At 39.6% G+C, this 21,195-nt stretch overlaps 1 protein-coding gene across 2 annotated transcripts in view; it reads left to right on the top strand.

The window, feature by feature from the left end:
• The first annotated feature begins 3,000 nt into the window (after nucleotides 1-3,000).
• Nucleotides 3,001-21,195, top strand: part of DENND10 (DENN domain containing 10) — a 29,201-nt gene continuing 11,006 nt past the window's right edge. Inside the window, exons 1-5 of one of the 2 annotated variants that reach the window (XM_036736404.1) lie at nucleotides 3,001-3,084; nucleotides 4,869-5,065; nucleotides 8,748-8,827; nucleotides 10,002-10,150; nucleotides 11,214-11,325. In XM_036736404.1, the coding sequence (XP_036592299.1) occupies nucleotides 3,030-3,084; nucleotides 4,869-5,065; nucleotides 8,748-8,827; nucleotides 10,002-10,150; nucleotides 11,214-11,325 (593 nt within the window). In that variant the 5' untranslated portion in view covers nucleotides 3,001-3,029. Of the gene's footprint in view, nucleotides 3,085-4,848; nucleotides 5,066-8,747; nucleotides 8,828-10,001; nucleotides 10,151-11,213; nucleotides 11,326-21,195 lie in introns of both variants that reach the window. The other variant, XM_036736405.1, reaches the window with a different exon arrangement.

The raw sequence follows: 21,195 nt of genomic DNA, 5'->3' as shown, positions 1-21,195 counted from the left end.
GATGCATTTCTGAGTTTTGGTTTCTGGTATGTGTCTGACCTCTCATCAAGAAAAATGTCAGCACTCAATGGGAGTGGCATCTGTGAACTCATACCAGTGGATATCTGTCCCTGGGGAACGGTGAGGGGTGGGGGGGAGGGTGACCTTAGGAAGACTAAAATAAGGACCCTCTTGATTCAATTTCCCATAAGACATTTTCCCACCTGCTTAATTCTGAGCCTGGCTGTGACATTCTGTCATACAGTTGGTTGTTATACCTGATACTCATATCTGATATCAAATAGAACTAATGAACAGTATTAATACTGCTATATCCCTTCCTTTTTCCTCCCATAGCAAATTTCATTGATAAAGGCAAGTGTACAATGATGACTCATTTTTTCATTGTGATAACATAAGAGATAAACCCTATTGGTGACTTTTGACTGAATAATATATTCTAGTATAGTACCACTATAGAAAGGAATCATTTTAAATTATCCTTTGAATTACAAATAATGGAGACTAGGAAGCCTTACAACTGATGATTTAGTTTATAGGAAATTAATATTATAACATCCTTTCATTGTGTTAATATAATAATGTCCTTATTATTAGGGGGAATTGGTGAGAGATGTGACACAGTTTTCAATATTGGATTAAGAATTTTACATGTAAAATTGCATTGATAATTGAAGCATCTATCTGATTATTTTAAGAGAAAGATTCATTTTCCAATTCTGGCCCTCATCATTTAACAATTGAAATTCTCTGAAATTTTGGGTGAATTATGTGTTCTTAATTTGATGTTCTTATATGTCTATTAATGAAATCAGAACCATAAGGCTTGAGCTAGAAAGTTATATTAAATTATATTAAGTTTATATGAAGTCTTTCTATGCTCCTGGAATCTGAGAAGAAGATCTGGAAGGAAGAAGCCCCTTCAGAGCAGTTCTGAGAACTTGGCTTATTCCAGAAGTATACATCTGTTGCTTCCTACATCCAAGAATTACAAAACAGGCTGAAAGAACTTCACAGCATGTGAGCTGCAGGACAAATTAGACTTTTGGACTTTTACATCAAGAATTTCAAATGAACCAGCGGGGGTCAACCTGCCTGGGAATGCCCTTGCCAAGTGCTTCTGGCAACTGCAATTAAGATTAAAGGACTCCTGGATACCTTGTTCACACATAAAACCTGCCCCACAGCTATAAGTAGTTTAGTTTTATTACTATCCCAAGTACCAGTATGTTCCTCTGAAAATAGAGTCCGAAATTTATGGGTAGATGGATACTTTTCTCCTTGCCATTCATATTTGGTTTCATAAATTTTTGGTCATCATCAGTAGGATTGCCAGAACAGGCCCAAGCCCGCAACAAACCCTTTCTCACTATGCTTTTTTGAGGCCAATATTATTCTTTGCTATTTTCCTGGTTTCAAGAAAATGACTTATTTGTCACTGTAAATAAGTAGCCCCTTGCTATACTATCATTATCATTCTCCCTCCTTGTGTTCAACTCTGTGCTAATTGTTGTGGTAAAGCATGCTCAAATTTGATTCCTAAATATGTTACGGTAGTTAGAGATGATGTGTTAGTTAGAAATGATACACCCCAGGAACAAGAATATGTTAAATTGTATGATTTCTAACTTGCTCTTATGCTTTTGTGATCATGCTTTCTGCCAATATAGTATAAGTTTTAGGTCAAGTAATTCAAGGGAGATATATCTCTCAAGACTCAAAGAGGGAAACTGTGAAATACTATTCAATTATTGATTATTCATTTATTTTTAATCATGTTCTTTAATTACATACATAGTTTAGTTCTTATAAATCATAGTAGGTTAAGCAGTATGTATGAGATTCTGTGCAGGCTGATAGGATGGTGGCTCTAGCCTGTTAGCTAAATCCCCTTTTTAAATAGTTCTTGCAGAGCTCATTTAACAAGCTAAGTTCCTCATTTCTACCAAAAGCAAAACTATAACTTAGAAGGAATGAAGACTGTAAGTCACCTGTGGCAGGAAAATCTCCATACCCTGAGTGTTACTCACCTGTCAAAGCTCCCCATTCCTGTGGAAGTTCCCTGTTCTTGACTCCATAGTAACAATGGAAAGTCCCAAAATACTCCAACCAATCAGCTTCATTTCTGATGTTCCTCATTTATGCCAATAAGAATGCTTTGTAAACTCTTTTTGGAGTCATTAATCACTGAGGGGTTTTTGACTTTGATTTATTGGCGATTGTATACCTTGTCACTAAATCAATATTCCTGGAAGTTTTTGTACCTCAGGTTCTTTTATTTTAGATAATTAACAAGAGGGAAAGGGAAGAGGAACAGAGACAGGGAGGAGAAGTGTAAAGTAAAGAGGAAAAGGCATATGGAGGAGGGAAAGGAGGAGGAAGAGAGGAGGGAAGGAAGAAGAGTGAAGCAGGAGAGGAAGGGGAAAGGACCAGGAGAGGGGGAAGAGGAGGGGAAGAAGGAAAAGAGGAAGGAGGAAAAAGAGTCAGAAAGGTGAAAGGTGGTAAGGAGGAAGGGAAAAAGGGAGAGGAGAAAGCAGAGGAGAAGGGGAAGGAAGGAGAAAGAAGAGAGAAGAAAGGGTAGGCAGAATGGAGGAAGGGAAACAGAGGAAAAAGAGGGAAGGGAAAGAGAGGGAGGGGAGGTAGAGAGGAGAGGTAAAAGAGGGAGGTGAAGAGAGGAGGGGAGGAAGAAGAGGAGAAGGGGAGGAGAAAGGGGAGAGAAGAAGGGGTAAGCAGAATGGAGGAAGAGAGAAAGGAAAGAGGGGGAGGGGGAGCCAGCGAGGTGGGGGGAGAGAGGAAATGGGGGAGGAGAGGGGGAAGAGAGGAGAGGACGAGAAAGAGGAGAGGGGGGTCAGGAGAATGGAGGAAGGGGGAGGAGAGGAGAGAAGGGGGAAAGGAAGGAGGAAGAGGAAGAGAGGAAGGGTTAGGGAGAAGGGAGGAGGTGAAGAGGAGGGAAGGAAGGAGGAGAAGGGCGGGGCGGGGCTCCGGGAGGGGCGGGGCTCCGACTCTGAGGGCGGAGGCGGCGGGGAAACATGGCCGCGGCGGAGGCGGTGGAGACTCAGCTGATGCTGGGAGTGGGTCTGATCGGTGAGCGCTGCGCGCCCCGCCCGCCCGCCGCGGGCTCCGCACCCCTCTCCCTCCCCCTCCCTCCCCTCCCCTCCCTTCCCCTCTTCCCTCCCCCTCCCCCGGCCCCCCGCTTTCCTCTGCCCTCCCAGCGAAGTGCCCTGGGGGAGGAAGCCCCCTCCCGCCCCCCCACGAGGCCCGGCGTTTCCCTATCCCCCCCTCTCCGGGTCTGAGCCGCCGCCGCCCTCTCCGCAGCGGGTAGGGGTCCGTGCGAGAGGACTGGGCGCTTGGAAAGACTGGTGTCCGTAAAGTGCTTTGAGATCTCTGGGCCTCGCATCTGTCTGCAGGGGACGAGATCCCATCCAGCCAAGATTTCGCTAGGAGGAATGTGTTTTGTTGCTTGGAAGGCCCCCTACCCGCTTGCATCTGATAGTCTAGGCACGGCCGGAGGTTGAATGAATGTGATCTTCTGCAGCCTGCAGGCACTCAGTCACTCCTCTTCATTAGGTTTTTGGAATGATTTAATTTATCCCCGACCCCTCCTTCCCCAACCTCTCTCTCCCCAGTGCAAGAATCGTATATATGATGGAGGAAATATTTTTCAGTTTTTAGGTGCTATTTTTATGATTATAATTTATATCGTTATAAAACTATTTACTACTATGCATGACCTTGGGCAAGTCACCCTCCCCATTCTGGGCCTCAGTGACCTCATCTGTAAAATGGTGCACTTGAACCCGATGACCTCTGAGGTTCCCCCAAATCAGTGATTCAATGAAGATTCCTTCCCACCCCCATCTGATCGAGATTTATAATAGGTATGAATGAATGGAATTTTTTGCAGCCCGCTGTCAGCTTGTCGCTGCCGAGATTTTAAAGCACTCTTATTCCCTGAAGGACAGCCCCTCCCCCAAAAAAAATCTTTCGAGTTTAAGAATTGTACGTGATGAAAGTTGTTCTATGAGTTGTATTGAAGTCAAGTTGGAGAAATTATCTTCCTTCCTTTTCGTATTATTCTTACTAAACTCATATTTGCATAGTCCTTTACAAAGCTTTCCCTAAGTCCAGCCCCAGTGAAGTGGGTATTGAGAAATATTATCTTCCTCATTTTAAAAAGAAAGAAACTTGTCACATGGCTAGGAAGGGACTAAGCTAATACTTGGGTCTCAAGTCTTCTGACTTCAGGACATCGATGGCCTTTTTTTGGGGGTGGGAGGTGTAGGGGTGGGGGTAGGGTGCCAAAGGACTGAGGTGAATGGTTTCTTCTGTGACATGCTGTGAGCTTTCTAACTGAAACCCAAATCTGTTTGAGTCCGTAAGCTGATTTCCCAAGTTTAGCCTAAAAACACTTGGGTGAAATTTATGGTTAGTAGCATGTGTTGAAATCTGGTTTTAACTGAAAACATTTCGAATGGATGCTTAGAACCATTGACTGTCAGACTTTGAAAAGACCCTTAGAAAGTCCAGGGGTGGGGAACCTGTGCCCTTGAGGCCACATGTGTCCCTCTAGGTCCTCAAGTGCAACCCTTTGAAATTGTTCTGTGAAGTTTGGATTCGTTCAAAGGGCCGCACTTGAGGACCTAGAAGGCCATGTGTGGCCTCAGAGCTGCAGGTTCCCCACCCCTGAATCCAGCCCCTTCTTTTTACCCAATGGGTAAACTGAAACCTAGGCCAGAAATGACTTGCTTACATGTTCAGGATTTTTGTGTTATAGCAGACTATTCGGGTAAACTGCTCTTAATTAACCAAATCAATTTACTTCCTTAATGCTGTTTGACATTCTCACAGTGAACATCTTTCCACCATAGAAAAAGACACAAATGGAGATACTCTGTGGGTCTGGTGTTATCCTTCCACCACAGCTGAATTAAGGGACATGCTTTTGAGAAAATGCTGCCTCACAGATGAAAATCAACAGCTTCACACCTTTGTATACGGCCAGTATAGAAGATCATGGTTTTATGTCACAACAACTGAAGTTCCAGATTCTTCTGTTCTACAAAAGGTAAAATTGAAAAGCAGGTAGAAACCAAAAGTCTTTGACAATTTCTTATAATAATAATAATGATTCCTAGCCTTTATGCAACACTTTAAGGTTTGCAAAGCACTTTACAGATATTATCTTCTTTGAGCCTCACCTTCTGAGGCAGGTGCTACTATTATCCCCTTTTTAGAGATGAGGAAAGTGAGGCCCACAGGTTAGGTGACTTGCCCAGGGTCACGTAGGTAGTGCATGCAGCAGCTTTTGAACTCAGATCTTCCTGACTCCAGGTCCAATATTCTCTCTTAATAAGTAACGTATAAATATAAAACCTGTAAATATTTCATCAACAAATATATTGCCACCTTTTAGATCAAAGAAACCTTATGAATAAGTAGGAAAGATTTATAATAACAAGTATTTTTCTGCTTTTTTTTCTTGTCTGAATCTGTGATTTTTATTGGTATGAAGAACTCTTAGTGTATAAGCTTCTTGGGCAGCTGATTTGAAACTTCAGTCTTAATGAGTTGAAAGGGTCAATGACTTGCCCAAAGTCACACAGCTAGTATGTAATGGAAGTCACCTGACTTGTAGATGAAAAACATTTATTTATATGAGATTTCGTTTTCACAGGCAGCTAGGGTTTGAAGTGAATAGAGTCAGGGCCCTGTAAGGCACTGGAGTCAGTAAGACTTGAGTTCAAATCCAGCCTCAGATACTTAGGAGCTGTGTGACCCTGGGCAAATCATTTTACCTGTCTTTGCCTCAATTTACTCATTTGTAAAATGGGGGGCATCTACCTCTTAGGGTTGTTGTGAGGATGAGAAATGAGGTAATAATTGTAAAGCGCTTAGCATGGTGCCTGGTACATAGTAAGCATTATATGAATGCTTATGCCCTTTCCTCATTAGTCATATATCATTTTATTTTTCATTGTGCCTGTTTGAAAAAAGTTAGCTTTTTTTATTACGCATTTTTGCTTTTATATCAAGAAACCTTGGCATTGATTTAAAGTCTGTGTGGTTTTTTTTCCCCATTTCTGTTACCAAAAGTAGTTTTAAGGAAAGGTAAAAATGTTTATGTCCTATATAATAAGGACATTTTTCTTTTTAGAAATAATGAGATTCGGACATTATTTCAGATACAAAAAAACCCTCACTATTTCACATTTTCCTATTTGCAAAATTCCTATTTGTAACATTTCTCCATGATCCCATGCATGCATGAGAAAAATATTAAATTACCTAGGATATTTTGTTTTAAACTTTAATGTTAACAGTAGCAATAAAAGGAGATGGAAAACAGTAAATAATCATTATAGACTTTCATCATTTCAGGAGCAATAGTGTTAGTTGGCTGCCTTTAAAGTGAAGTTGAGCATCAGTCCAGGGTGATAGGAGGGGACCTGCTAGGTCAAATCCAGCACCTTTATTTTATAAATGAAGAAACTGAGGCCCAGAGAGGTCATGTGACTTGGCCAGAATCACACCAGTATCTGAGCCTGGGTTTGGACCAAGGTTTTCCGGACTTTTGCTACAGTGATAGGCTGTCTCTAAAGGTACAAATTACCTTCCAATACCCTGTCTCCTTCCTATACCCAGTTGCTATAGATTATGGATTTTTGTGTGTTTTTGTTTTTAAATGAAGGACTTTCACTATAAAAACCATAGATTGAGATCTCTCAAAGCCCTTTCAAAGGAAGCAATGATACTGTCTCAAATAAGTTTATATTAAATATTTCATTCATTCAAGCTTTCAAGTTGCAGTAAAATCTGCCAAGTTAAAAGATATGGGTAATTTATGTTTGTTAAATTAGAAAATAGCAAGGTTTAGCATAGGAGTTCTTAAATCTTTTTTTTTTTTAAATCTGTATTCCTTTGGCAATCCATGGAAGCCTTTGGAGCCTTTTTCAGCATAATGTTTTTAAATATATAAAATAAAATACATAGGATCACCCAGAAAATCAATTATATTGACAGTTAGCTATCTAAAATATATTTTTAAAAAGTTCACAGACTCCAGATTCAAAACCCAAGGTTTGAAGATTATTCTGATAGTTCAGAAGCTGATATGTTATATTTCTCTTGGATTTTTCAGAAAATTTTTTTTGAATGGTCAGGCTGTTTATTAAGGAGACAACCACATGTACAAGTTAGTCTATAGACATGTCTACAAATCAGACCTTATGTTATCTAAAAGGACCATGCATGATGTCAAAAATAGATACACATGTACAGGCAATTTAATAAAAAGTTAATTTAAACATACATCATCTAGGATTATACTATAGATACACATATCCAGGGGCTACATACATATCCAATTAGACTTTTTGAAAGCATCTGTTATAAAAGTGAGAAAATCAGTATGGAAACTGGCAGAGATATTCACTGGGAAATGTATTTTTAAAAAATGTTTAATTTTTTTCAGCTTATCAAACATTTTTTTTTCCTTCCCACCTCTCTTTCTGGCCTGCTTTTGCTGTTCAGTCATGTCTGACTCTTTGGGACCCCATTTGGGTTTTTTGTGGCAAAGATACTAGAGTGATTTGCCATTGCCTTGCCCAGCTCATTTTACAGATGAGGAAACTGAGGCAGATAGGGTTAAGTGATTTGCCCAGGGTCACACAGATAGGAAATGTCTGAGGCCAGATTTGAACTCTGGGAGTTGAGTCTTAGGCCTGGTGTCACTTAGCTGCCTTTCTTTCTTGCCTACTGGAAAAAAAATAAGAACAAAACGTTTGTAAACAAATACGTGTAATCAACCAAAAGAAATGCCCACATTGACTGGATCCACAAAACGCACATCTTATCTATCTTGAGTCCATTATCTGTCTGTTAAGAGTTGAACGGTATGCTTAGTCATCTGTCCCCTGGAATTGTGGTTGATCGATCGATGAATTCGTCAGAGTCTTTTCAAAATCATTTTTCTTGATAATGTTGTGTAAGTTAGAGCTCTCCTCACTTTGCCCTGCATCATGTTTTATGGCATAATAGTAAATGTACCATTACAGTCACATACCATAATTTATTCAGTCATTCCCTGGTTTCTGGGTATGTCCTTAGTTTCCAGTTCTTTCTCACCACAAAAAGAACTGTTTATAGATATATTTGCATATATATTTTCTTCTTTCTTTGGTCTCCTTAGAGTGCAGAATGCTTTACTTTGAATTGAAAATTGGGTTTTATTTGTACTTCATATCATGGATGAACTATAGCTTTGCAGAAAGTTTAGCGGGTCTCGGTGGTTATTGTAGTACGCATGTTCATGAAACTTATTAAAGTGTGCTTGATGGTACAGTGCAATCATTTGATTATCTTTATTTAAAGTACAGCAAGGATATAGGCTTCATTTAGCACATCTGGGAATTTTGCTTGATGTTTCATGGTTTTAGTAAAAAAAAAAAGTCATATTAGTGAACATCATAATGAAATCTTGGTTTTGCTTGACTTTATGAAGTCTGTTTTGTTGAGAGTGGTTGAAGTTAGATCTGACTCTGTATACCTGTTGTATCCAAGTGAGACTTTTTCATGATTTTTCTTAAAGAGTGAAATTTTTGAATGTTAAATCTAAGAAACGTTCAGTAGAATGTTTACAGTTTTTGTCTCTTTATATGCCTTATTGTCTCTTTGTTTTATTATAATATAAACATTCCTTCCATTGAAGGGTCTTTTAAAAAGTATATTTCTCTTTTTCATTTGGACAGGTGACTCATTTTTCTATTGTTCTGACTGCCAAAGATTTTAATCCCGAGAAGTATGCTGCCTTTACTAGGATATTGTGCAGGTCTGTATGAAACTTTTATTTAATGCTAATCTACAAATATGTACTGATTGTAGGAAATTACTCTTCAAAACACAGCTAACCTCAGTAGTGAAGAAGCCAGTTTCAGGTCATCCTCCATGTCTATCCTTCAATAATCCTGTTTTGTCCTATTTTTAGGAGGCTATCAGTGATCTAGAATATGATGGAATTCCCCTAAGGTAGAGCTGGAAGGGATAGTAGAGAGAATCTGATTCAGGTTCCACCCCGCCCCCCCTTTTAAGAGAAAGAGGCAAATAAGAGAATCATCTCATAGCAGGATCTTAACAAAAAAATCAAGTTCTGGGCTATCTCCTGGAGTTGGTACATTCACCCCAATCTCCTGCATTTTCTAGAGCTGCAGCATTGTGCAAACACAGGTCTTCGTAATGACGGCCCCAAGGAATCGCATAATTCTCAATCATTTAAGAAAGATTCAGTTATGTTCATTATCCCATATTTACAAGAAAGTGAACTAACACTGAAGAACAGGTTTCCATTACCTAGGACTGAAATTATAATAGCTGATGTTAATATAGCATTTTGTTAACCAAGCACTTTTCATACCTTCCCTTATTGAATCCTCACTACAGGCAATATTATACCCATTTTACAGGGAAATTGAAGATCAGAGAAGGAAGCTGATTTGCCCTTGGTTGCATAGCTAATACATGTGAGAAGTGGGATTTGAGCTCGTATCACTCCTTACCCCAGATTCCAGCACTCCTTTCATCATACCCCCATTCAAACTCAGGTCTTCCTGACTCTAAGACCAGACCTCTGTCTCCTTGTCTCTTCTGGTTAAGAGATAGGAGAAGGTTTAAGCTAGGCCCTGAAGGTAGCCCAGAGATGGTGGGGCAAGTGGTTATTGTTTATAGGCGCACAGACTTATGAATGTAAGACATAAAAGAAGGTGGAAGGGAGGGGTCTCAGGCCATGGAATTAACGTTGTTTTGTAGGGCTTTCAGGAACCTTAGAGAGTTCTCATTCATTCCTCTGCCTAAACTTAAACCACCTCATATGTGAGGATAAAATTCAATTAAAACAGGTATTAAAGTCTTTAATAAGCTATGGGATGGTACCCAGGACAGATACTGATTTGTTCTTTGCATGGTTTATTCTTGATAAAAGGACAGTTATTCTTTCTTTTTCCTTGCAGAATGTACTTAAAACATGGGAGTCCAGTTAAAATGATGGAAAGTTATATTGCAGTTCTTACAAAGGGGATATGTCAGAGTGAAGAAAATGGCTCTTTCCTTAGCAAAGATTTTGATGCCCGAAAGGCATACCTTGCAGGTTCCATCAAAGGTAAGCAAAATGGAAAATTTTGTCTGCTTATTGTGGCTCTTTTATTACCCGAATATACCTTCACCAATTCATGAATTTCACAGCTTTTGGCTCCTAGTGGCTCATAGCCCAGAATCCTTGTTTCTTTTATTTAAAAAAATTTTTAATCTCCCCATCATCCTATCCAGGGTCTCCTCAGACACCCCAAACTCATTATTACCTAGGATTCCATTGTCTCTTTCATCCCTGTGGCTCTGAATCCTGCCTAGGGCCTCTCTGATCTCCTCCTGCCCCAACTCTAACCTAATTCCCTGTCCTTGCTCTCCATGCTGTAGAACTTGAGAACCATAGAGAGCCAGTAAATGATGGGATTTAAAACTTCAGGAAATCAGGGGACCAAGAAGTGAGAAGTGGGATTTGAACTCATATCACTCCTTCCCCCAGATTCCAGCACTCTTTTGACTATGGAAGTCTTTGGTGGCTAAAATATTCCCACAGAATCGGTTTTAAGCAAAACTTTGAAGTTGATGAAGATTGTTGTTGCTCTCTCACCTCTCCTAGACACCTTTTGTCTTACCTTGCCTCTCTGACCCCATATTATTGTAATATCCTGTTCCATCTCTGCTGTTCCCTGCCAAAATGTTAATGCTATATGTCTAAGGTGGGCCATCTTTCAGAGGTGTTAGTGTTTTAGAAAGAACTCTTAAGGACCTAACAGCTTTTCAAGACTGAAAGCAATGAAGATTTGGTAGTGGTGTGACAGCCGGTGGAGATGGTATTTTTGCACAGGAGACCCTGTCATGACACCCTTTCAAATCATAACATATATGTGTTTGCCTCCTCAGGCTGCTTCTATAGTGTGGAGTCATAAGTTGGACGTATCTTTATGTTTATCTGTTACAGATGTGTGTATGAATGTTTAGATATTTGTATAATTGCAAAATTTGCTTAATAATTGCTCCTTGTATTAAAAAATAGAATATCTTTAAGTGTATTTTTTATAACAAGGATGGTTTTTTCCTAGAAAAAAATTTTATTTCCTTATCTTATTTTAATATAATAAATCTAAAAATTTTTTTTAAAGATGTAGTGTCTCAGTTTGGAATGGAAACTGTCATCTTATATACTGCTCTGATGCTAAAGAAGAGAATTGTGGTCTACCACCCTAGAATAGAAGCTGTCCAGAAGTTTACAAGGTATTGCACCCATTATTCAACATTTTTTATTATTTTTTATTGTTAAATAAATTAAATTTTTGTTAAATTATTGTTAAAATTTATTTAATATATTTAGTTTTCAGCATTGATTTTCACAAAAGTTTGAATTACAAATTTTTTCCCCATTTCTACCTTCCCCCCACTCCAAGATGGTATATATTCTGGTTGCCCTGTTCCCCAGTCAGCCCTCCCATCTGTCACCCCACTCCCCTCCCATCCCCCTTTCCCTTCTTCTCTTGTAGGGCAAGACAATTTTCTATGCCCCATTGCCTGTGTATCTTATTTCCTAGTTGCATGCAAAAACTTTTTTTTGTTATTGTTGTTTTTGAACGTCTGTTTTTAAAACTTTGAGTTCCAAATTCTCTCCTCTCTTCCCTCCCCACCCACCCTCCCTAAGAAGGCAAGCAATTCAACATAGGCCACATGCGTGTCATTATGTAAAACCCTTCCACAATACTCATGTTGTGAAAGATTAACTATGTTTTGCTCCTTCCTATCCTATCACCCTTTATTGAATTTTCTCCCTTGACCCTGTCCCTTTTTGAAAGTGTTTGTTTTTGATTACCTCCTCCCCCCGTCTGCCCTCCCTTCTATCATCCCCCCATTTTTATCTTTTTCCTCCTTCTTCCCTGTGGGATAAGATACCCAATTGAGTGTGTATGGTATTCCCTCCTCAGGTCAAATCCAATGAGAGCAAGATTTACTCATTCCCCCTCACATGCCCCCTCTTCCCTTCCTACAGAACCACTTTTTCTTGCCACTTTTATGTGAGATAATTTACCCCATTCTATCTCTCCCTTTCTCCCTCTTTCAATATATTCCTCTCTTATCCCTTAAATTGATTTTATTTTTTTAGATATCATCCCTTCATATTCAACTCACCCTGTGCCCTTTGTGTGTGTATATATATATATGTATATATATATATATATACATATATATGTATATACCTACACATATACATACATAGACACACACATATGTATATATAGGTATACACACACACACACACACACACACACACACACATATATATGTGTGTATATATATATATATATATATATATATATATATATATATATATATGCATATTCCTTTCAGCTACTATGATATTGAGGTCTCATGAATCACACACATCATCTTTCTATGTAGGAGTGTAAACAAAACAGTTCAACTTTAGTAAGTCCCTTATGATTTCGCTTTCTTGTTTACCTTTTCATGCTTCTCTTGATTGTTGTGTTTGAAAGTCAAATTTTCTATTCAGCTCTGGTCTTTTCACTGAGAAAGCTTGAAAGTCCTCTATTTTATTGAAAGTCCATATTTTGCCTTGGATCCTGATACTCAGTTTTGCTGGGTAGGTGATTCTTGGTTTTAATCCTAGCTCCATTGACCTCCGGAATATCATATTCCAAGCCCTTCAGTCCCTTAATGTGGAAGCTGCCAGATCCTGTGTTATCCTGATTGTTTTTCCACAATATTCAAATTGTTTCTTTCTGGCTGCTTGCAGTATTTTCTCCTTGACCTGGGAGCTCTGGAATTTGGCGACAATGTTCCTAGGAGTTTTCTTTTTGGGATCTATTTGAGGAGGCAATCATTGGATTCTTTCAATTTCTATTTTGCCCTGTGGCTCTAGAATATCAGGGCAGTTCTCCTTGATAATTTCTTGAAAGATGATATCTAGGCTCTTTTTTTGATCATGGCTTTCAGGTAGTCCAGTAATTTTTAAATTATCTCTTCTGGATCTGTTTTCTAGGTCAGTGGTTTTTCCAATGAGATATTTGACGTTGTCTTCCATTTTTTCATTCCTTTGGTTCTGTTTTATAATATCTTGATTTCTCATCAAGTCAGTAGCTTCCACTTGCTCCAATCTAATTTTTAAGGTAGTATTTTCTTCAGTGGTCTTTTGGACCTTCTTTTCCATTTGGCTAATTCTGCCTTTCAAGGCATTCTTCTCCTCACTGGCTTTTTGGAGCTCTTTTGCCATTGGAGTTAGTCTATTTTTTAAAGTGTTGTTTTCTTCAATATTTTTTTCAGTATTTTTTGGGTCTCCTTTAGCAAGTCATTGACTTGTTTTTCATGGTTTTCTTGCATCATTCTCATTTCTCGTCCCAATTTTTCCTCTACTTCTCTAACTTGCTTTTCCAAATCCTTTTTTGAGCTCTTCCATGGCCTGAGACCAGTTCATGTTTTTCTTGGAGGCTTTTGGTGTAGGCTCTTGCACTTTGTTGACTTCTTATGGTTGTATGTTTTGGTCTTCTTTGTCACCAAAGAAAGATTCCAGAGTCTGAGACTGAATCTGGGTGTGTTTTCGCTGCCTGGCCATGTTCCCAGCCAACTTACTTGACCCTTGAGTTTTTCATCCAGGTATGCTGCTTGTAGAGCAAAGAGTACTTTGTTCCAAGTTTGAGGGGATGTGCCGTTGATTTCAGAGCTATTTCTATATAGCCAGCTCTGCCACCCCAGCACTCCTCCTTCCTCAAGAACCACCAACCAGGACCTGATGCAAATCTTCAGCAGGCTCTTCACTCCTGCTCTGATCCGCCACTTAATTCCTCCCACCACGTGGGCCTGGGGCCGGAAGTAACTGCAGCTGTAGTTCTGTAGCTGCACCTCCCCTGCTGCCCCCGGGGCGGTGGCTGAACTGCAGACTCTGTCCCCCACAGCTTTTCCCACTAACCTTCTTTGTTGTCTTTGGTGTTTGTGGGTTGAGAAGTCTGGTAACTGCCACAGCTCACTGATTCAGGATGCTAGGGCCTGTTCTGCCTGGCTCCTGGTCTGGCTGGTCCTGCTGCCTCCCACGCTGAGCTCCGCTCCCCTCCACTCTGTGTGCGATAGACCTCATCCAGCGACCATCCAGGCTGTCCTGGGCTGGATCCCTGCTTCCCTCTGCTATTTTGTGGGTTCTGCAGTTCTAGAATTTGTTCAGAGCCATTTTTTATAGGTTTTTGGAGGGACGTGGTGGGGAGCTCACGCAAGTCCTTGCTTTCCACCATTATTCAACATTTTTAACAGATTAACAGCAGTATAGTCCAGAATATTGCTTGGGGCCTTTTACTGTGTTTTTGATGAATGTTTGGAGTAAATGCAATGTGTAGAATAGTGTTTGAAAGATCTTTACCTAGACATAGAGTTGGAGGGGACGTTAGGGAGCATGTGTTACATTTTTGGTGTTTAAAAAGGTTCAAAAGACATAATTTCCAGGTAATTTAATCACTTTATTAATAATGCCATCATTTTAATAAAAGGATGGTCATTTGGCTGTCTGTCTTAGACCAAAGACCCCTCATGGTGGTAGGCTCACATTTTATAAGTTCTTGGAAGAGTAGGTGTTCTTCAGGGTTTGAGTGGGTCAGGGTTTACTGGCTAGATTTCTTTCTCAAAGACCATGCCTTAAACCCAATTCACTCTGGATCCCATTGATTGGACAACAGTTGGTCCTTACCCAAGCACCATTTAATGGTCACTTTTTGGGCCCTCTTGGCTCAGAGTGAATGTAAATAGTAACAGTTTCTCTTTTGGCCAGCAAGCCTAAGGGTCTTCCCCCTGATTTTTTTTTTTTTAATTATTATTAAAGGGGCCATCCCTTGACTCACTTCTTCAACAAGCCTATTCACTGAATGGGTGTTGCCTCACTCAAAAGTGAGAATGTGGAAAGACCTTAGCTTAAAAAGGTCAAGGTCTCCCACTGTATCCTGGGCCATCTCCAGTCGTCCTGATGTATATCTGGTCACTGTACCCAGATGGCCCTGAAGGAGAAAGTGAGGCTGGTGACTTTGCACAACCCTCCCTCATCAAATCAAATTCAATTGCAAGTCATGTCTGTCATCATCTCCCTGATGTCATGGTCCTCTTTGAGAATGAAGGACAAATCACAACCACAACCATATGTTCCTCAGGGTGGAAATCAACTCCAACTGGTCGACAATCAATGAGGAAATGAATATTACAATGAGAGGGTGGGCTATATTACAGCAAGGGTCTTGGGGTACTTGACTTGGATCATCCAAATCTTGGTCGAAGGGACTTATCCATTTCTGTATCACCTGTCTGACAAAAGGAAGGATCCACATTTCCCCAGACTTGTCTGAGCAAACACAATGAGCAGTAATGCACCCCTTAGCCCAAACTTAGAATTTATTTTATTATCTGATTAGATCTTGGCCTGGGTAAATCTCTGCCTAAGATTTCCCACACCGGTTGGTTTCTGGTTGAGGAAGTAGAAAAAGGGAAAAACCTTGGTCCTAATACAATAGTTATTAAATACAAGGGAGAAATAATAATTTCTCACACATTCTTCTTATTTTATAGCCAAATAAACCGTGGTTTAGAGAGGGGAAGTAGGCGTGATTTAGTGGAAAGAACAGTAGATTTGGAGCCAAGAAATTAACACTTGAATCTAAGTTTTGCCACCCTCTAGCTATATGAATGCCATCAAGTCATTTAACTACTCTGTGCCTCAGTTTCCTTGACTATAAAATGGATATCATAGTAATCCATAAACTGCCTACTTCACAGCCTTCTGAGGGAAATGCTATTTCTTCTATTAGGCCTTTTGAAGATGCAGTTATATAAAAAACCATTTTTTTTTGCATAAAAGGGATGTATTTTAATACTTCTCTATTTAAAGGGAAGTGACAGTAATAGAAATCCCCTAAATTCACTGACTTTTGAGAAGAAAGAATTTTTGAATGACTAGCATAAAATAAGTTATTATTGTACTTAAATTTTTTTTAAAATTTTAATTAATTTTAATGTTCTTTTATAACATTTAAGTTCAAGATTACATCTTTTATCATTTTTAAAATTAATTTTTTCCAATGAACAAAATCCACCTTTTCTACTTTTGAGAAAAAAAAACTAAATCCCCTTATTATAAACATGTATAGTTAAGCAAAACAGATTTTTACTTTGGCCGTGTCAAAAAAGATATGCCTTAATTTGCACTGTCATTCCATTACCCTAGGTCACTCTAAGTTACTAGACTTGCTTAGCATATTTCATCATGAGTCTTCTGGAGTGGTGGTTAGTCATTGCATTGATCAGAAGTTCCTAAGTCTTCCAAAGTTGTCATTACAATGTTGTTGTCACTGTAAAAATTATTTTCTTGTTTCTATTCACTTCACTCTGGACCAGTTCATAAAAGTGTTCCCAAGTTTCTCTGAAACCACCCCCTTTATCATTTCTTAGAGGGCAATATGATTCTGTTACCTTTATATGCTATAACTCATTCAGCCATTCCCCGATCGATGGACACCCCCCCAATTTCCAGTTGTTTGCCACTGCAAAAAGAATTGTCATATATATTTTCATACATCCTTAGAGTTTGTTTTTCTTAGGATTAATTCCTCTCTTGGTATACCCTTTCTCTTATTACCAACCCCTCTCCCTTTTCTTTCCCTTCTGTTTCCCTGTTCATTGAAATTTATTTCTATGTGCATGTGTTTGTATGTATGTTTCCTTTAACCAGTTTAGGTGAAAGTAAGGTTCAAGACCAACTCATCCCCTCTGTCTTCTTCCTTTTATGTATAGACTTCTATTTGTGCACCCCAATTATATAAGATAATTTTTCTTATCCTATCCTTCCTTTCCCTTTTTTCCCCCACCCCACTCCAGTACATTTCTCTTTTTTCTCTTTATCTTCCTATTCTTTTATCAAAACATAACAGAACCACTTCCAGGCCTTCCATCTAGTTAAACTCCTCTTTATGACCCTTGAGAATTACAGGGTTCAGAGGTGACACAAGTATCATCTGCCTGCATTATTATGTAAACAGTTTATCTTTGTTTTGTCCCTCATAATTGCTTACTCACATTTACCTTTTTGTGCTTTTCTTGAGTCCCATGTATTTACTTTCAGTCAGCCTGTCATTTATTAAGCCCTTACTATGTGCCAAGCACTGTACTTAGTGCTAAGAATACAAAAGGAGACAAAAGGCAGTCTCTGCCCTCAAGGAGCTCACTAGTTAGTGGGAGAGACAGGAAACAAACAAATATGTACAAATAAGCTATATATGGGATAAACAGGAAATAATTGAAAGAGGAATGGCCGTAGAATTCTATGAAACTCTTGTCTTTTCATCAGGAATTCTTGGAAGTCCTGTATTTACTTAAAAGTACATTTCCCCCCCTGTGGGATTATACTTATTTTTCTTAGGTTAAGTTATTCTTGGCTGTAAGACTGTACCCTTTGGCTTCTGTAATATTGTATTCCAGGCTTCTCATTACGTAGTGGCTGCTAAATCTTGTGTGATCCTGACTTGCTCCTTGGGACTTGAATTCTCTTTTTCTGGCTGCTTGCAGTTGACCCTGAAGCTTTGTATTTGGGCTATAATGGTCCTGGGCATTTTCATATTGGGATTTCTTTCAGAAGGTGACTGGCAGATTCTTTCTGTTTCAATTTTTCCCTCTGGTTCCAAGAGATCTGGGCAGTTTTCTCTTAAGATTTTACAAAATTCAATGTCTAGGCTCTTTTTTGGGTCATAGCTTTCAAGTAGTCCAATGATTCTTAATTTTTTTTCTCCTCTATTTGTTTTCCAGGTCAAGCGTTTTTACTCTGAGATAACCTTACATTTTCTTAAATTTTTTCAGTCTTTTGACTTTTTTTAAAAAAATACATTTCTTGTTTTATAGAATTGTTAACTGCTATTTGGTCCATTCTGATTTTTAGGGAGTATGTTGCTTGGGTAAATCTTTGTAACTCTTGTGCCAAGCTGTTGATTCCCTTTCCAATTCTTTCTTCTACAGATCTTTTCCATTTTTTACCTTCTAACATCCTCATTCATCTCTAAAAATATTTTTAAACTCTTGCTTTATCTCTTTTAGGAATTCTAGTTGAACTTGTATCCAGACTGTTTTTCTTTGAGGCTTTGCTTATAAGCCTTTTGGAGTCATTTTCTTCTGTATTCACCATCATCATAACTCTTTATGGTGGACTTCTTTTTTTGTTTGTTCATTCTTCTGGTCTACTTCTTGACTTCAGACTTGATGTTAGGGTTGGGCTCTGTCTACTTCTAAATGAATGTTTGGGCTGCTACTGCTTTCGTGGGACTATTGAGTATTGTGTTATTCAAAGATCTCAGGAACAGCTTAGGCTGGGGACTTGCAGGCTTTTAGTGCTCCAAAATGTTTCACTTCAGGGCATAGTCTAAATTCTACCCTCCTGGTCTGAACTCTATAAGCTGCTGACCTGGGTTTGAGCCTTAGCAGCATACCTGTGGGCTTGCTTCTGTTGATATACCAGTAGAACTAGCCACTTTCAGCCAGCTGGAAAGCTCTGCTGTTTTAGAGTCATAGTTGCAGGGCTTCCCTTTGGTCTGAGTTTCCTGACCTGGTTTTTCTATGGCAGGCTTCAAGCTAGGCTGACGGATGAAACTGAGACCTTGCTTTGCTTTTTGGGTCAGAAAGAGGGATGGCAGTAGAATTCTATGAAACTCTTGTCTTTTCATTAGGAATTCTTGGAAGTCCTGTATTTCATTAAAAGTACATTTCCCACCCTGTAGGATTATACTTATTTTTCTTAGGTTAAGTTTATTTTTGGCTGTAAGCATATACCCTTTGACTTCTGTAATATTGTATTCCAGGTTTTTCACTTGTTTATGTAGTGGCTGCTAAATATTGTGTGATCCTGATTTTCTCCTTGAGACTTGAATTCTTTCTTTCTGGCTGCTTGCAGTATTTTTTATAACTGCTCTTTGCTTCTGTACTTGCTTCGTGCTCCAGTATATAGCCCAACCTCATCCATATCATGGATAGCCACCCCTAGACCTAGGTGCTCTTCTCAGTCCTGGATCGGTGAACCAGAACCCTAGTTGTCTTCTGTTCTTGTACTGTACACGGGGTTGGACTCCATTTGGCTGGATTTGGGACTGCTTTTTGTCCTTGTCCACAGCCTTTCTCTGTGCTGGAATACTCGAGGCTGTTCCTCACTAGACCCCATCTCCAGTGTCTCCATGCCTCTCTGTCTCCCTGTAGCCTACCTGATCTTGCAAATGACTTGCTGATTTTATTTTTCCTTGGATTTCCTGATCAAGACTCAGTCTGGTGCATTTTCTAGATCGGTTTGGAAGTGTTATGGGGTGGGGATCTCTGCTGTAATTCTTCCTGCTACTCTGCCGTCTTGGCTCTGCCTTCATACTTTTTTTTTTAAGGCCTGCCATAGTAAACAAGATATGTTATGTTACTCCAGGATTTTACTACAGAAATGAAAATTCAACTTGAGTTACCTACAACAAATCTTACTGAACAGAGAGTTTGAAATCTTATGTGATTTTAATTAGAGGCAGAGAAGGAGTCAGGTGAGCTAAGTTTTGGTCTCACTTTGTTCATTTAGCATTGTTTATTTATCATTTATTCAGCAAATATTTATTAATCACCTGCTTTGTGCCAAAGAGCACTATGCTAGGTCTTGGGCTGAGGGTGGTGTGCAGAGTTTAAATTTCTTGCCCTGATAAGGCTTAAAATGCACCAGGAAGGTAAAACACCAAAACAGATAGCTCAGTATTACATGATAGGCATATTTTTGTTATTGTTAGGTCGTCAGTCGTGTCTGACTCTTCATGACCACATTTGGAGTTTTTGAGACAAAGATACTGGTGTGGTTTGTCATTTTCTTCTCCAGCTCATTTTTACAGATGAGGAACTGAGCCAAACAGGGCTAAGTGACTTGCCCAGGGTCACACAGCTAGTAAGGGTCTGAGACAGGATTTGAATTCAGGAAGATGAGTCTTCCTGACTCCAGGCTGAGCTCTCTTATCTGCTGCACCACCTACTCCCCTAACAGGCATATTAAAGAGTTCTAAAACAAAGTGCTATGTGAGGTCCAAGGGGAAAGATTATTATAGATTGGGGGAGGGGAGATCTGGGAAGGTTACCCTGAAGTGGTGCCATATGTTTTGGTATTTAAAGGATGGATCAAGGGAGAAGCAATTACATTCCAGATACAAGGAACAGCATAAATGAAAACAGAGACTATGAGAGGGTAGGGTGTGTATGGGGGCAAAGAGCAGTCCAGTTACTTAGTGATAAAGAACATGACTTCAAATCATCTGAAATCAAGCCACGAAGGGGACGTTGGGCTGAATGGCCTTTAATGCCAGACCTGGGAATCTTTACCTCGTAAATAACAGAAAGTTGCTGAAGGTTTTTGAAGAGTGACATGGCCAGAACTATTTGTGATACTACACAGTTGTGCTACTAACCTGCTGTGTAACTTTGGGTAAATTTCTTACCTTCCCTGTGCTTCCATTTTTTTTTAAGGGGAAAGGCAGGGCAATTGGGGTTAAGTGACTTGCTCAAGTTCACACAGGTAGTAAATGTGTTAAGTGTCTGAGGTCAGATTTGAACTCAGGTCCTCCTAACTCCAGGACTGGTGCTCTACTCACTGTGCCATCTAGCTGCCCCATGCTTCCATTTTCTAATCTAAAAATGAGGGAATTTGACCACACCCAGAGATGTAAAGTGACGTACTTGATTCCACACGACTCATTAGTCATAGAACCTAGACTGGAGTTCAGTTTTCCTGACTTCCAGGCCACATCTGCTCCCTGTAAATGACCTTCAGACTTCTGTCTCCATTCCTTTTAAGAATGTCTTCATGGGCTGGGAATGTCCTCCCTCTTCACCTCCAGGGCATGGAAACTTGAGCTCTTTTCAAGATGCTGCACTCATTGGTCTCTGCCTTCATTCATGCTCTTCCCTGTATCTAGAATGTAATTGTTTCTCCCAGCTCCACAATTTCCCCTTGATCCTTCTCGGGGCCTTTCCAAATTCGACCACTGGTTAATGGCTCCCTCCACACCATTGATCTGTGTTTATACCATTTCTCCCCCTGCCCCAGTATAACTGATGCTC

Source organism: Trichosurus vulpecula, chromosome 8 (assembly GCF_011100635.1).
Source record: "Trichosurus vulpecula isolate mTriVul1 chromosome 8, mTriVul1.pri, whole genome shotgun sequence".
Taxonomy (NCBI): Eukaryota; Metazoa; Chordata; class Mammalia; order Diprotodontia; family Phalangeridae; genus Trichosurus; species Trichosurus vulpecula.
The sequence above is the reverse complement of the archived record's forward strand: the minus strand, read 5'-3'. Positions and strand labels throughout refer to the sequence as shown.